Source organism: Halichoeres trimaculatus, unplaced genomic scaffold, assembly GCF_033239565.1.
Source record: "Halichoeres trimaculatus isolate MK-OKI-2021-1 unplaced genomic scaffold, fHalTri1.1 fHalTri1_scaffold_22, whole genome shotgun sequence".
Classification (NCBI taxonomy): Eukaryota; Metazoa; Chordata; class Actinopteri; order Labriformes; family Labridae; genus Halichoeres; species Halichoeres trimaculatus.
Genome location: NW_027437200.1, coordinates 12,300,882 through 12,315,277, shown reverse-complemented (window position 1 = coordinate 12,315,277; position 14,396 = coordinate 12,300,882). Strand labels below are relative to the sequence as shown.

General features: G+C 42.4%; 1 protein-coding gene across 4 annotated transcripts in view; it reads left to right on the top strand.

Moving 5' to 3' along the window:
• Positions 1–221: 221 nt before the first annotated feature.
• The window catches only part of LOC141811268 (nuclear factor 1 B-type-like), a 72,851-nt gene continuing 58,676 nt past the window's right edge, over positions 222–14,396 (top strand). Inside the window, exons 1-2 of one of the 4 annotated variants that reach the window (XM_074699258.1) lie at positions 222–559; positions 4,683–5,214. In XM_074699258.1, coding sequence (XP_074555359.1) covers positions 542–559; positions 4,683–5,214 — 550 coding nt within the window. In that variant the 5' untranslated portion in view covers positions 222–541. Of the gene's footprint in view, positions 560–1,574; positions 2,106–4,682; positions 5,215–14,396 lie in introns of those variants that run through there. The other 3 variants (XM_074699259.1, XM_074699257.1, XM_074699260.1) reach the window with 3 other exon arrangements.

The window sequence follows — 14,396 nt, the reverse complement described above, 5'->3', positions numbered from 1 at the left end:
TTCAGAATATCTTCATAGGTCATATGATAGGGGTTAAATAGTGATAATGTGTTCATGTTTTTAGCCAGTTGCTGTACATATTTTTATTAACGTTAACAGGTTTTGAATTTCATGTCAGCGCTTGTCTTATTTTGAAAATTAGTACCGGAAGTGCTTCCGTTCACACCGTGTGGGGCTTGACGGTGGTTGCTCTGAGCCGGAGGGCGGCAGTCAGTCAGACAGTGAAAGTGGAGGCGGAGACCAACCCAGAGTCGAAAACTCAGCCTTTTCTGGATCACGTTCAACTTCACTGAACAACCCCAAAAACCGATCCAAAAAAGTAAAACTTGAAGAGGAAGGAAGACAAGAAAAAAAGAGAAAAAACGCGAGGTGCTCCAAACTTCTGTTCACCGCTATCTGCAAAGAATTGTCTTCCGGTGTTGACTTTTTTTTGCGAGCACTGCAAGAGAAAACCCTCCAAAGCACAAAGTTGAACGTGAGAAATGTGAAGCTACCGGCTTGTTTTTTTTTCCAGCCAGGCTCCAGGATTCCCTATTAATCCATGCAGTACAGTGCAATGGTACGTGAACGTGGATTATTATTCCTTTTAAATGTTGTGATCATACTTTACATTTCCTTGTGATTGTGTCCTGTCCTCGCGATAATTAAGAAATGTGGAGAAGTGGGTTAAGTTAACATGGACCACAACATTGGCACGGTCGGGCCAAAACTGTACAGAACTTGGCACATGTTCTCAGGCAGCCTATGTTAACTTCCCATTCCCCTTCATTTGGCATATGAACTCTGTGGACTGTTGACAGCACCGCAGAACTCACACAAGTACGCACTGTAAAGTCACAATGTTAAACATTAAGTCCTCTCTGGAATGGTGTTATCATGCCAATGCATACACACAGCGTATCTCTGAGTATTGACAATAACAACACAAAAATCAAAGCAGGAGAATTCAAGTAAAGCAGTTATTCAACGCATTATATGAAAAATATAGCATACACTCTTCTTGCATCAATAGTTAAGTGCCTAAGTTTCAAGCTAGCTCTCTTGGGCTAATTCTACAGTAAACAGTTAATTAGTCAATCAGCCAATTAATTTTAGCCGGGGGACTTCCAAAGACATGAAGCAAACCATTAAATTGTAACATGCCTTATCTTTATCTCTGATAACATCTTATCACGACCAATTTGAAGGACGTTTCGGGAAAAAAAAAAGGCTGGCAAATTTGGATATCTTGTCAAAATGTGAATGAAAAGCCGAAAAATAATGCGAAAGCTGGTGTGTAATGTACGTGGGACTGTATGAACTGTTAGAAGCAGTGAGCGCGTGCTGTTGACATGGAGCTCGCGGGGGTGAAGGGTGCCAGGTCTGCGGAGGGAAATACTCCTTTTCCATGCCTCAATCCGCTCCAGGCTTTGCTTCAAAGTCCCCCCTTAGCTAATAAAAAAATCAGCTCGATTGATGGAGAAATGAATTGTTCGCTGTGTTTTCAGATAGCCGAGGAGAAGAAGGTGTTGGATTGTTGATAGGGGCAGTGCGTGTGTGTGTGTGTGTGAGTGGAGGAGGAGGAGTGTGACTGTGTAATTACGTGGGTGAAAAAAAGAAAAAGTTGGGTCTGATTTGCTGGAATCAGCGCAGGACCGAAGGTGCGCCGGTCGATTTCATATCAACTTTGGCGAAAGCAGTGGTGAACATCACACAGTCGGCGCCCTCTGAAGCTTCCCACAATGCTTTTATGAACGAGATTTCACAGCACACCGAGACGCTCAGAGAGCCCTTGTTGGAGAGGCGGACGCAGCAGCAGCAGCAGCCCCGTTTTGCACCGGCTCCACGAGTACAATCTGCAAGTGCTCGCTGTGCATGTCAACTTCGAAAACAAATCTGCTCATTACCTTCCTTTCTCTGCGGAGACGACAATCGTTGGATCGCAAAAAATCCATGGATGTTCTTGGATAATCTGTCGTTGCTTTACGCGGATAGCTGCTCCACAGTCTTGCATGGTGCACATCGGTCCAGGAATGGCGCGATAAAGTGATCAGAGGAATCAATCCAAGTACATTCGATCTCTTTGTAGCCGTCTCGTCATGTATTCTCCGATTTGTCTTACTCAGGTATTTGTGCCTTTTAAAAATTTACATTTGATTACCTAAATTTGCATATTTTGCATGAAACTGTTACAATAGTGCATGGCCAGGGAATGAAAGTTCTGTGCGTGCAGTTTCAGGTCTACTTTTGGATCGCTTTCTCAATTAATAACAGCCAAAGAGTTTTGCTTTGCAAGAAAGAAAATAGCCTTAGAAGTGTCCAAAATTTAAGTTTAAATTGCTTGTGCCATAATTTTGCTGATTTTTCTTTACGTCGAGATTTAAGAGAAAACGAAAGTCTTCACGACAAAACATCTAATGATCTTCAGCCACTTTAAAAGTACATGAAGTGCCCATTTTTACGCGTTTTTTTGTGTGCGTAAAGATGAATTTTAAGAAAGCCCCCAAGATCGTTCCCCTCCTGTGTATTCGAAGCAGGTATGCGCATTTTCCCTTAGGTTTAATTAAGTTATTTGCGTCCTTCTGCAAACTCTCTCACACACTCTTCCCAGCTTTGCTTGAGCTGTATTTGCATTTTTTTTCCACGTGTGTATTTTTTTTAAACATCAGGTTAAACCCCTATAGTTTGTGGCTAAAAAGTTGGACGAAGATAAAGCAACTTTCACTGTTAGAAGATCAAACGCATGATAAGGCTGATTCAGTGGTTGGACAGAGTAGCTGACTGTTTTGGCTGACTCAGTTTTACTGTTTATATTTTACTTGGCATAAGTAAGTGATTGACTGAGATGTGGTTTAGTTTGTACTTAAGAGGATTGTGCTTTTATGGCCCCAGCTGAAGTGCACAGCAAAGGCTCCAGCCAAGTCATTTATCTTTACAGCATTTGGCTTAAGTCTGCTTGGAAAAATTAACAAAATATTTAAGGTGTTTTTGAACAGCATACATGAAGTGAAAAGGATTTTAGAAACACTCGCTGTCGTGTATACTTACTTGCATTTATTGCTCACTTTTGTCAGTTTGATTGGCTTCATTTTAGTGAGGAGATGACATTTAAAGGAGCTCTAAATGATTGCTTCCAACTCTTAAAAATACAGCTAGGTAAAGTCTTAAATACAATCTATTTAAAAAAATTTAATCCGCAGAGAGTACAGGATAATTCATGCCGTATAATGCATGATTTTCTTTTGACATTACTGTACTGGAGCTGGGTTTTATTGGCCTGAAAGTGCAGACCAGAAATGTGGCTTCTCAGCGGCAGGCTCAGATAGGGAGTGGATTTCTGTGGTTTCCTACAGCCCGCCTGCCCCGCTGCCTCCGAAAAGCACAATATGTGGTTTAACTCTTCAAAAGCCCTGCTGGAAGAGGGGTCTGCCTATGCTTATTAAATTTGACATTTTTAAAGCTGAAAAAAAGATAGGTTAATGTTTCCATTTGTCACTCGCTGCTGCTGTAATTCTTGATGTCTCCTAAATCATCTGCGCCGTCCTTTACATTCCTTCACCTCCAGAGAACAAGTACTAAGAGATTTATATTATTCTCCTGTAGGCCCATAAATGAATGATTGGGTCAGAAATTTTAGTTTTTTGATTTTTGAATCTGGGATCAGAATAATCAGCAAAATTTGGTAGAAAAAAGTTCTAATTTTTGACTCATATTTGTGAATTTTCCTTTTAACTTTATATTTAACCTCATGTAATGCGGCATAAGAACAGAAAAGAACAAATGAACCCAACAAAACACAAAACTATTTTTAAAAATATACCTCTTAAAATTAATCAAAGTTTTTAATTAATTGTCATAAAAAGGCTTTATTTTATTTTATTTTTATTTCACAGAAAGTGTGTCAGGTTTTGAACATCTCTGACTCATCTCAGTTTTTCGGAATGAAGCTGAGCGAGTTAACCTCAACACTTGACAATCATTTGGCATGAACATTGAAAGGAGTCCTTATTCAACCTTTTCAAACACCTTCAAGTTAGTTTTTTGTTCAGTAAGCATTCTGCGCTGTTTTTTTTTTCCTCCAAAAGATTTGTTTTTAACACATCACGGCCTGAACGAGAGGCCGTTTTTACAAACCCAGAGCACCAAAATCTCCTTGGCGTCCTTTCTTAATGACTTGGCTCTGGATTTTTTCTACCTGTCCTCCATCCTTTGTGAACATAGAAGAGGTTAACATTGGATTTTGAATGGTTTGATAAGAGAGATGTAACTGTGGGGGACACACACTCTCTGTAGCAGCAGCAGCAGCAGCACCGGCGTCCCGCTCAGAGCATGCTCGGGAAAAGAGAGCAGAGACGCGAGTGCTTTCAGTCACTGTGCTCACTGCTATTGTTGTGCTGGCAGTCGGTATAAACAGTGGAATGTCCTTGTCATACCTGCAGTATACACAGATGTATCTAAAATGGTAAAACTAGTGTTGCCATGAGAAGAGAAAGGTCTTAAATCTAAGCTGTTGAAAGTTCCAATCAGATGTTGTTTGTCTGATTATGAGGAATTGTTTATTTGTAGTCTGACTTCCCTTCTGCCTCAGATTAGTAGCTGACTAAACCCATATTTCTTTCCCATGCTTGGTGACATGAGTTTCTGCTTACATTTCTCTTATTTTCCCTCTCTTCCTTCTCCTCTGTGTTCCTCGGCTGCTCCAGGATGAATTTCATCCCTTCATCGAGGCACTTCTTCCTCATGTCCGTGCCATCGCCTACACGTGGTTCAACCTCCAGGCCAGAAAGCGCAAGTACTTCAAGAAGCATGAGAAACGGATGTCCAAGGATGAAGAGCGCGCGGTGAAGGATGAGCTTCTAAGTGAGAAGCCTGAGGTGAAACAGAAATGGGCATCCAGGCTGCTGGCCAAGCTGCGTAAGGACATTCGGCAGGAGTACCGAGAGGACTTTGTCCTCAGCGTGACGGGGAAAAAGCACCCGTGCTGTGTGCTCTCCAACCCAGACCAGAAGGGCAAGATGCGCCGGATCGACTGTTTGCGGCAGGCCGACAAAGTCTGGCGTCTGGACCTGGTGATGGTCATCCTCTTCAAAGGCATCCCTCTGGAAAGTACAGACGGGGAACGCCTCGTCAAGTCTCCTATTTGCAGCAACCCAGTACTTTGTGTCCAGCCGCACCACATTACAGTATCGGTCAAGGAGCTGGACTTGTTTCTAGCATACTATGTCCAGGACCAAGGTAGGTTTCAGCTCACAGTGTGTGTGTTTATTACACTTTGTGTGTGAGCTAACGTGTGTGTATGATGTCTTTGTAGGGTCAGGGGTCACATGTGTTAGTTTTTGGCAGTCTTTGCTGAGACTGGCTGAAATCACCACTACATTTGCCAGAAAATAAACACAACATATACAGTCATGAGGAGCGTATATAAGCTGCGCACATTTTTATATGGATCAGGAAAAGTTTATAGCTAAACAAACAAACAGCACTGCTTACAAAATATACGTTCCTTTTCTCTGAGTCACTTCAAGCTTTCACTCATGTCCAGATATTTAACACTTATTACGTACGTGAACATGTTATGTTCATACACACTCAGGGATTGCTCTTTATCACAGAATGTTCACCTTTTCTTTTGATCTGTATTTTTAGGAGAAACATTCAGGGAAAGATGCATGTTGGCGTAATTGGAACGTATACTGATAAATTTATTCTACGGACACTGAAGAATAATTTATTCAGAGCTCTTGTTTTTATAGTTCTGGTGTAAATTAACAGCTAGTTTAATATAAAAACACATGTTCTCATTATGAAAGAAAAAAAGAATCCTATTTTTTCTTACTGCGCTGTATAAAATATTACTGCAAAATTAAAAAGTCACACAAAAAAAATTATTCCTGAAGTAGAAAATATTGACTGCTAAATTCAGAGATAACTGGCAAATTAAGGCGTTTTTAATAAATCTTGGGTGTTTGATCCTGTTGTGCCAAATAGAAACTTTTCCCTTCACATATTTAAAAAAAAATCTGGTTTTCCCGTTAATGTAACATGTTTAGTGACTGAATCAGTTCAAGGCTGAATTAACAGAATAAACATGTTACAATGTGCCTGCACAAGCTGTAAACACACACGTTTCTTTTTCAGTTTTAAACATGTTTTTAAATTTGCTCCTAAATGACCAAAAGTGAGATTTACTTATAAATAGAATTGGATTGGTTAAGATGCTTCCCCTTTACACTATGTATAAACTGAGCAGCACAATATCAATTGGAGTGATGACACCCTGTTTATCAGGACTATTTAAATATTTTTGGCAGAATTTAAGTCAAACTTGAAAGTCTGTTGCAGATATTTTTTCTCCATCAGGCTTTAGATTGTTAGACTTTATGATTCCTCAGTTCTGGACCTGCTCTCTTTGGCCGTTGACACCACAGGAATCCACCCTATAAATTCCCCTGTATGAAACCTACTGCAGCACCACTGAATACCCACCAATACTTTGCCACTGAGGGAGAAACGGTGCTATAGCTAGCTCATTATCATCAAACCCTGAGCGCCATTTTGTGTCTGATAAGTGCCAGGGAAAGCAGAAGGCACAGCACACAGACAATAATGGTTGCCACTGGCACCGGGGTTGGCATCAGACCCTCTTTTGTGTCTTTTGTAGGATGCCACCGCTTCTCTAGTTTGCATCTGCTGCAGTTTTAACTGTTCAGCACCAACTTGAGAATGGCTTTTTAGTGCTTTTTTTTTAGAGATCTGCAACATTTAGATGATTCGTTAAAGCCGGTATTGTACATTATGGAGCGAATCGACTAGCTTGTATTTAGGGAAAATGTGCCGCTTTAGAGGATAGCACATTTTTGGCAAGAGCATCAACTTTAGTGTTTGAAACTATTTTGAACATGATGTCCTGTTTTCGCAAGAAGACGTGCATTCACTGAATGCATACACATTGCAGATCAGAGCGATTATTTACCGTTGTTCTCAAATTTCAGTGAGTTGAAACTTTGGCAAGTTGAAAATGGCATTCTTCTACCGGATCACAGAGACGGCCGTGCTTTTTTCCCTCCTTTCTTGCTTTTGCAAGCTTAAGCACCTTTTTTTCCCTTTTCTTCAAGTTACCGAGCAGTGCCCACTCCCAGACAATGCAGCCATATTGTGGTAGCGTGTGGTGCGCCGCCATTTTGTTTTGCTGGGTGCCAGGGAGGCAGGCAAATCACCAGTAATGGTTGTTAGAGGTTTGGAGGTTGGCATCAAACCCTCTTTGTCTGCTTTGCAGCATGCCTTTGATTCGTTGGTTGGCATCCGCAATGCAGTGGGCACATTGGAAAGTTTTTTGACAGTGGCAGAATGGAAGCCGCTGCCTTTGTTCTGCTGCAACTGCACGAAACAAACAAACATACAATCAAACACAAAGAAACTAGCAAACGGCTCAGTCTGAAACAAAACCTTGTTTTTGTGCATACTGCTAAAAAAAAAAAAAAAAAAAAAGCAGTGCGGACCGGCTTTAAAAGTGTTCCCTGCGCCCTGATACCTGGCTGTGGCTTGCTTCTGCTGTGTTGTGTAACCAGATAACATAAAATATGTTGTAACTGTATCTCTACAGGATTGTTTCGGTATTTTCGGAGGCAAAAATCAATAAGTTCAGAGCATTTGTTTGTGATAGTGGTGCGCTCCTGCCTGAGAAAGGTCGACGGGTTGGCAGCGAGTGGGCTGGGTGAATTTAGAGAGGGCACTCAGCCCCCTTGTTCTGGGGCACAGACGCGTTTAGCCAGGCAGGGCTGTAGCACCCATGTGCATGCCCAGATGAATGCCCGCTGGGAAGTAGGCTGGGGGCTGGGAGTGGGGGTTGTGGCATCCATTGTGCCAACTGGCAGGCCGTGCTCAATGCAGGCCCCGGCTTCTCACACTCACACGCTGCTGTTGTTGTTTTACTCCATTGCCCTGTTTTATCCTTATCTGATCAGACAAGAAGTGCATCTTTATTTCTTTCTTTAAATCATTGCCTCTTCCCCTCAACAATCCACATTTTGCATATCCAGTTTGACAGCTTGATGGAATAGTTGTAACAAGGCATGCAGATGATCGTCATGTCGGGACATGTTGGAATACTCGAGGCCTCGTTTGTATAAGGTTTTGTTAAGCAGCTCATTACCATTGTGTTCGTTGAGAGTTCAGGGCTCTGCTTGTTTACGTGCCTTGTTGTTGAATGACGTTTATAAAATGAATAGGGTGTTGAAAATACTCTGAAGGATGTACGTTTAAATAAGTTTAACATTTCAGAGAAACCTTGGACACTTCTATGAAAACTTTCTGTTGTAGATGCTCTGAAAAACCACCTCATTGTATTTGGAGGTAAAGTTTAATGACTGAAATGTTAATTAAAATTCGAAATATCCGCAAAGAGCGTTTAGAAAGCTGTTCGTATATCCCCTCCTCACAAATGACAGAGAAGGATTTCTGGAGCATTCCAACTGGCTCAGGAGTCAGGGTCAACTAGTTTTCCCATTACTCCGGAGCTGGAAGTTAACACAACCATAAAACATCATTACCTTGACTTTCCCCCTCCTTTCAGTAACCCATTTTTTTCACAATGTCATGATAGGTTGTGGAAATGGATGGATTACCTCTGAGTGCGTGCTGCCGTGCTAGTGGAGACCTTGTTTTACGAGCGCCTGACTTAACCTCTGCCCCGGGGTCAGGACCTTTGCTACGGGATGTGGCAGGGTGTCCTCTGAAGTTTAATTGAGCAAAACAGATCAGTGAAAACGCGTCGTTTGTAAGGCTCCAGGCACGTGGAGGAGGAAGGCTTTTTGCCTGGGGGGTTGTGGTCAGGGGAAAAGGCGGGAGAGCTGATTGGGAGCCCCCCTTGTTGACCTTTTCAATCGGGGTCAAACTGCGGCGGTTGCGGATCACTGGTGGTCTCTTGGCAACTGTTTGTCTCCACTCCCCCGCCACTGCTTCTGGTCTGGTGGTCCTTTGGTTCACTGGTTTAAGTGAGGGGGAGTAGGTACCACTGACTCCCTACATCTTCAGCTCCCCCTTTCCCTGATACCCCTGGTCTAGTCCCGTCTTTTAGAGCAGCCTCAGCCATGCTGCGTTTGCTTGCTGTTTGCATCTTGTTTTACGCCCGGCTGCTTCCGAGGCTTTGGTCAGGCGGCCAGTGCGGAGGCCTGACCTTGTGGGTCACAGTGGAGGTCTGTGACTAAGCACAACATCCATCCCTCCCTCCTCCTCGTCCCCTTATCCTCCTCTGCCATCAGGAATCACCCCTGCGGCACGCTACCCAGCCAAACGTCTCCCTCACTCCTTCTCTCCCAGTCTCTTTTTCTTTCCCTCGCTCCCTGGCTTTGCCTCAAGCCTGAGACTCCAACCATGACAGCTGTCCCAGGCCCAGGCACTCGGCCAGAGAAGGGGTGGCTGGGTTTATGCCAGAAGTGTGAAACAAAAGTTGTTGCAAGCAGACAGCGTTAAGGACACTACTGCTTGTCTTCCTTCTTTGATCTAATCAGATATTCAGACGTACAAGACGTTCAGCTTCCTTCTGCGAGGAGATGATTTTGAAAAAAGAGCCAGGAATGGGTCTTTTGGAAGTGGAGCAAGATTTTATTTTTAGACATGAATTTTAACAGAGAACAAAATCAGTAAGATCGTAAAATAAAAACCCTGGGAAAAACCCTAACCGTTGACTCCAGAGCCATATAGAAAAACTCTTCAGATTGAACCGTACAACCCTGTGCTTAGCTTCCATTCTGGCTTCCTTATTAGTATGCAATAGAGCCTGCGGTGTCTGGCTACCTCTCTCTCAGAGCCATAACCTATCGAACACATTCTCTCAATCTAATCCACTTAGAACTCCCTCCCAGCTTCACCGCTTGCCTTATTGATTTCCGCTTCCCACTAAATGTCTTCCCGATCCTTTTTCTCTTAACCCTGGAGCTATTTATGTTTGCAGTGTTCCTTCCTCCTCTCTTTCTCTCCCTCTGTCTTTCCTCTTTCTTGCTCTCCTTCTTTTCTTTTTCTCTCTTCCTTCACTTCGTCTCCCTCTCTCCAGGATCTTTGCATGTTTGTGATCTCCATCTGAGTGTCCTCTGCCTCTTTCCCCCTCTGCTCCTTCTCAAACACACACCGGTGTGCGGTGCAGCCAGGTTGCCTGGCTCAGTATGAAGCTTGTGTTATTAGCAGCAGGGTTTTGCTCGAGCAAATACCTCAAGGCTTAAACAGGCCATGTTACCTCCTTAGCCCTCTTTTGTGTGCCATGTGTACATAAATCTCCATGGAAACAAGGCAACTTAGAGCAGAGGCCACTGAGAAATGTGGATGCCTTCTTTCTCAACAAAATTTACAACTCCCTCTTTTCCTCTTTTACAGCGTGTTTAATTTGCTTGAGTCACAGTTTATGCAGTTGTAGCCTTCAGAAAAGGGGCCAGGCCTTTCTTTTGGCATTTTCAGGCAATTTAAAGTCCTTTTTTGTCTACCTCTGCTCAGATTTGCGTTTGTGGCTTTGCTTGGTTAAGGACCACAGTTTGTGTCATTAGTCTATGGTTAAGACCTCAGCTTCCCCACACTTTCCCAGGCTTTCGGGGAGGACCCCAAATGCATTTCAAATCCCCCCGAGGCCACTTGACTGGAGGACCGGCACCTCCCACTCCTCCCGGATAGATTCCCCACCCCCACCCTGTCTGCCGGTCCTCCCAAATGAAGACAAATGGGTACATTCACCCCTGTCCCAGGCACTACACTGTACCTCACTGTCCTGCCTTACAAAGCAGACCCTCCCTGTGCCCTGTGATGGCTGCCCATCTCTTCTTTGCCATCCTACAAGTGCAGCAGCTGAAGAACTTCTTCTCCCATCTGCCTGGTCATGTTAGACTTCAGGGTCGGTCGTATAAAGAACTCTCAAAGAGGAGAAATCACAGCCAGGCATAAGGAATTCAGGTAACAATGTGTTTTGTCTTTGCATTTTTTAAGTCAGCCAGGAGAAAAGAATCCTCAAGTACCAGACTTTTATAAAAAAGCCAGTCCCCTTTGCCCAGGAAGGAGTCTTTTGAACGAGAGGAAAAAAACGGGAAGCGTAGTAGGTGGGGTGTGATGGGGAACTTCAGGCAGGGACAGACAATCAGAGTGGTTGCCCAGGAGACACTAACTTCTCTGTGCAGCTCACCCCCTCCCTGCCTCACCCCATCAAAGTCTTTTCAGCCCAGACAGGGCCGATCAGTGGCCCAGAGTGATGGTTGTCTCTTCTTTTGTCTGGCTGTACAGTACGGCCCATCACTGTGACGGCTCGACAAGACCTGAGCAGGACAGGAGAAAAAAAAAATCACCCCGCCATCACAGCGCAGTGCAAAATCTTCTTTTGGGTGGGCATGTTGCTGTTTGAGGTGGGGAGCGAATCCCCAGAGGATTTCTTTCTAATGCCGGTGCAGCGGGTCAGAGAGGGGATATGGTGTCTGGGGCTTGGGAATGGCCTGCTTGGGACGGATTCATCAGCGCCCCATTGAGTTGTCAAGGCCAGCCAAAGAGCTTCAACTCCTCCCTCACATATGTCAGGTTGACTTCTCTGAAAGCTGCAAAATTTAGAAACCAGCTCTTGATCAGTAGTAGATGCCATATGCTGTACAGTTCAACCCCCTTGTGTGCTTGTTTATTTTTATGGTCACATACAGCAAGAACAGTCAGAAATACCTGAAGAGCAGGAAGAAAGGGCCTCAGTTTAACACGCAGACCACGAGCTGTGTGTGATTAAAGTAAGCCATATAGAGGGAGGGACAGGAGGAGAGGAAATATGGACACCTTTGATAGAACAACTGAAGAATCTCATGTCTCAACATCAACAAACAGAAGGTGTTGCAGATTTTCTTCAGAGACGCGTCCTATGTTTTGACAGATCTGGCTTTCACACTGCATCTAAACACCCTGTCAATTAAAAAGCAGACTGATACTGTACACTGTAAGGACGAAAATGCATTTTTCCTACACAGTTTTTACAGATTTCCTCAAGAATATGTTTGTAAATGTTGCCTAAGGTGAAGGCTCTGGGCTTTAAGTGGAGGTATTGTGTGTGGAGGTATCTTAGAAAAGAATAGCATGTGTGCCTTAAGTCCTACATTCCTACAGTTTCATTTAGCAGAAGCACGACATGAGCAAGAATTTAGACAGAAGGAAAAACCTAGTTAGTGCGACAAAGTGCTACAAGTTATTTGGCTGCAGGTGCTGCCTTTAAGTGCAATAAGATGTTTTTAATGTAGAATTACCGAGCCAACAAACCACAATTAATTGCTGCAACTATATACTTCAACCTTTAACAACATTCAGTATTTAGTGTTGAAAATTAACTAAGATATGGGTCTTAGACCGTCTGACTTATTCAACCCCTGAGGAAAAGAGGAGAAGGTTCAGATTAAGTTCTTTAACAGGTCTTAAAAAGTATTAAAAGTTGACAAATCAATTGTGGGAAAATTAAGGCCCTTAAAAAGTATTAAAAAGTCTTAACCCTAATGTTATGAGGTATTAAATTTTATTGGTATTCAAGCTTTGACTCCAAAAGTATCCATGGATATTCATTTTCCTCCTTGTGACTGTTACAAACTAATCTGACACGCCAGACAGACAGCTCCATATATCTGCCACAGAAATAGTCCACCTGGTTAGAAAATGTTTTCAGGGTCTGAACCTTCAAAAATAACCACACCTGGTGATTGGACGATCATTTTGCTCGTCACACTCATCACAGACCAGCGTGAGAATCTGGAAAAAGCTTTAGCATCTCAAAATATTTCACTCTAGATCACAAGAGTCTCTCAAGCCTCCTGAGAAAATTTCTCAAACTTTTGATGACCTGGGATTTTGGGTTCTTACGATTTAGAGAAAGCTTCCCCTGATCTCAGTTGTTTTGGAACAAATTTTCTTTGTTCAAATCACCTTTTTACTGGATACAACACTATGAGATAAGGTATTTATCAATACAGTTACGTAGCGCTGTTGTTTGAGACGTGACAACAAGCAAAGTTGCAATTTTGCGAGGCACCGGCTATATGTATTGCTAGCAGCCTAACATATCCGTAGGCTAATGTGACAACAAACTCAGTTTGTACAGTAGTTTAGTAGCCATCCGTATGTATTTTATGCAAGTTGGCCTTAAATGACTGTTATAAGTTGTGGTAATGGGAATGTCAATTAACCTGCCTTTAGTTTCATTTATACTTTCAAGCTTTATTCCTTCTCAGCTTACCTAATTTATGTTAAAATGAAAACTACAATCATCAAAGATTGGTTGCTAACAGCAGCTTAAAGTCGCGGTAAGGTCTTAAGACTTTTTAAAAGGTTTCTAAAAAAGTCTCAAAATATTGAATTTAACCTCAGGATTTCAGCATATACCCAGTTATAAATATTTTTATTTTACTCTCTATAATGTAAAAAATGTGTGTAAGCCAGGTAATAAATACCTGTGAATTAGATATTGGCAAAATTTCAGTAACATGCATCCGCTTCCTGTCATGTATGCTGCAAAGCATCCAGGGATACATGATCAGGCAACGATAGCCTTGCCAGCTTTTCTCGTGAGATCATATTCATGCTTTGTGGGAGAAAATGCTTATTTTTTTAGTGAATACATCTTGTGGGTTGTTTTTTGTTTTGGAATGAGGAGACAGATTTGACACATCGTGTGACGTGAATTGGTTTCTGGCAGGTGAGATCAAAGCTTCACTGTTTACAGCAGACTGAGGACAGACCTCCAAAATCAGTCCACATCTATAGCGAATGCAGATTGAAATTTTGATTCAGAGTCTACTTGAGTTAGATAACTCAAAAAGTAATAAACAGATCTTGATGAAATTTTCAGGAAATGTTCAAAATGTGATAAAGAAGAAATGATTAAATTTTGGAGGTGATCTGGATCACCGTCTGGATCCAGGTGTGTTTTTTAAAGGATTCTTTATCATTGTGAGATAGGGCCATTTTCACCATATGTGTATATAACTCCACCATAAAGGATTGCTTTGCAAAACAATACAAGACAAGGTCACCATAATTTCTGACAGATGTAAAAGTAATATTCTGGATACTAAGATCCTGAATATGAAATATGTACTGGGTCATTATAATTTTCAACACTGTCAGGCAACAAATTATCGTACAAACCTGCAACTAACACCAAATTGTAGCAGACAGTCTGCTGAAAGGGAGTATAACATTAAAGTAGGACTAAAATGTTGCGTCAGAATCACAGAGGTCTGTGATCTCTGAGTGCTTTTCTAGTTTTATTTTAGTGATCCTTAACATCCATATTATCTGTTCCACATAGATCCAACTCTTCGTACACGTGGACACGTTTGAACACATACGTCTTTATACATGTGCATTCAGAACACTATGAACTCTTCATGCACAAATCAGATTATTGCTCACCTGCTCTTCAG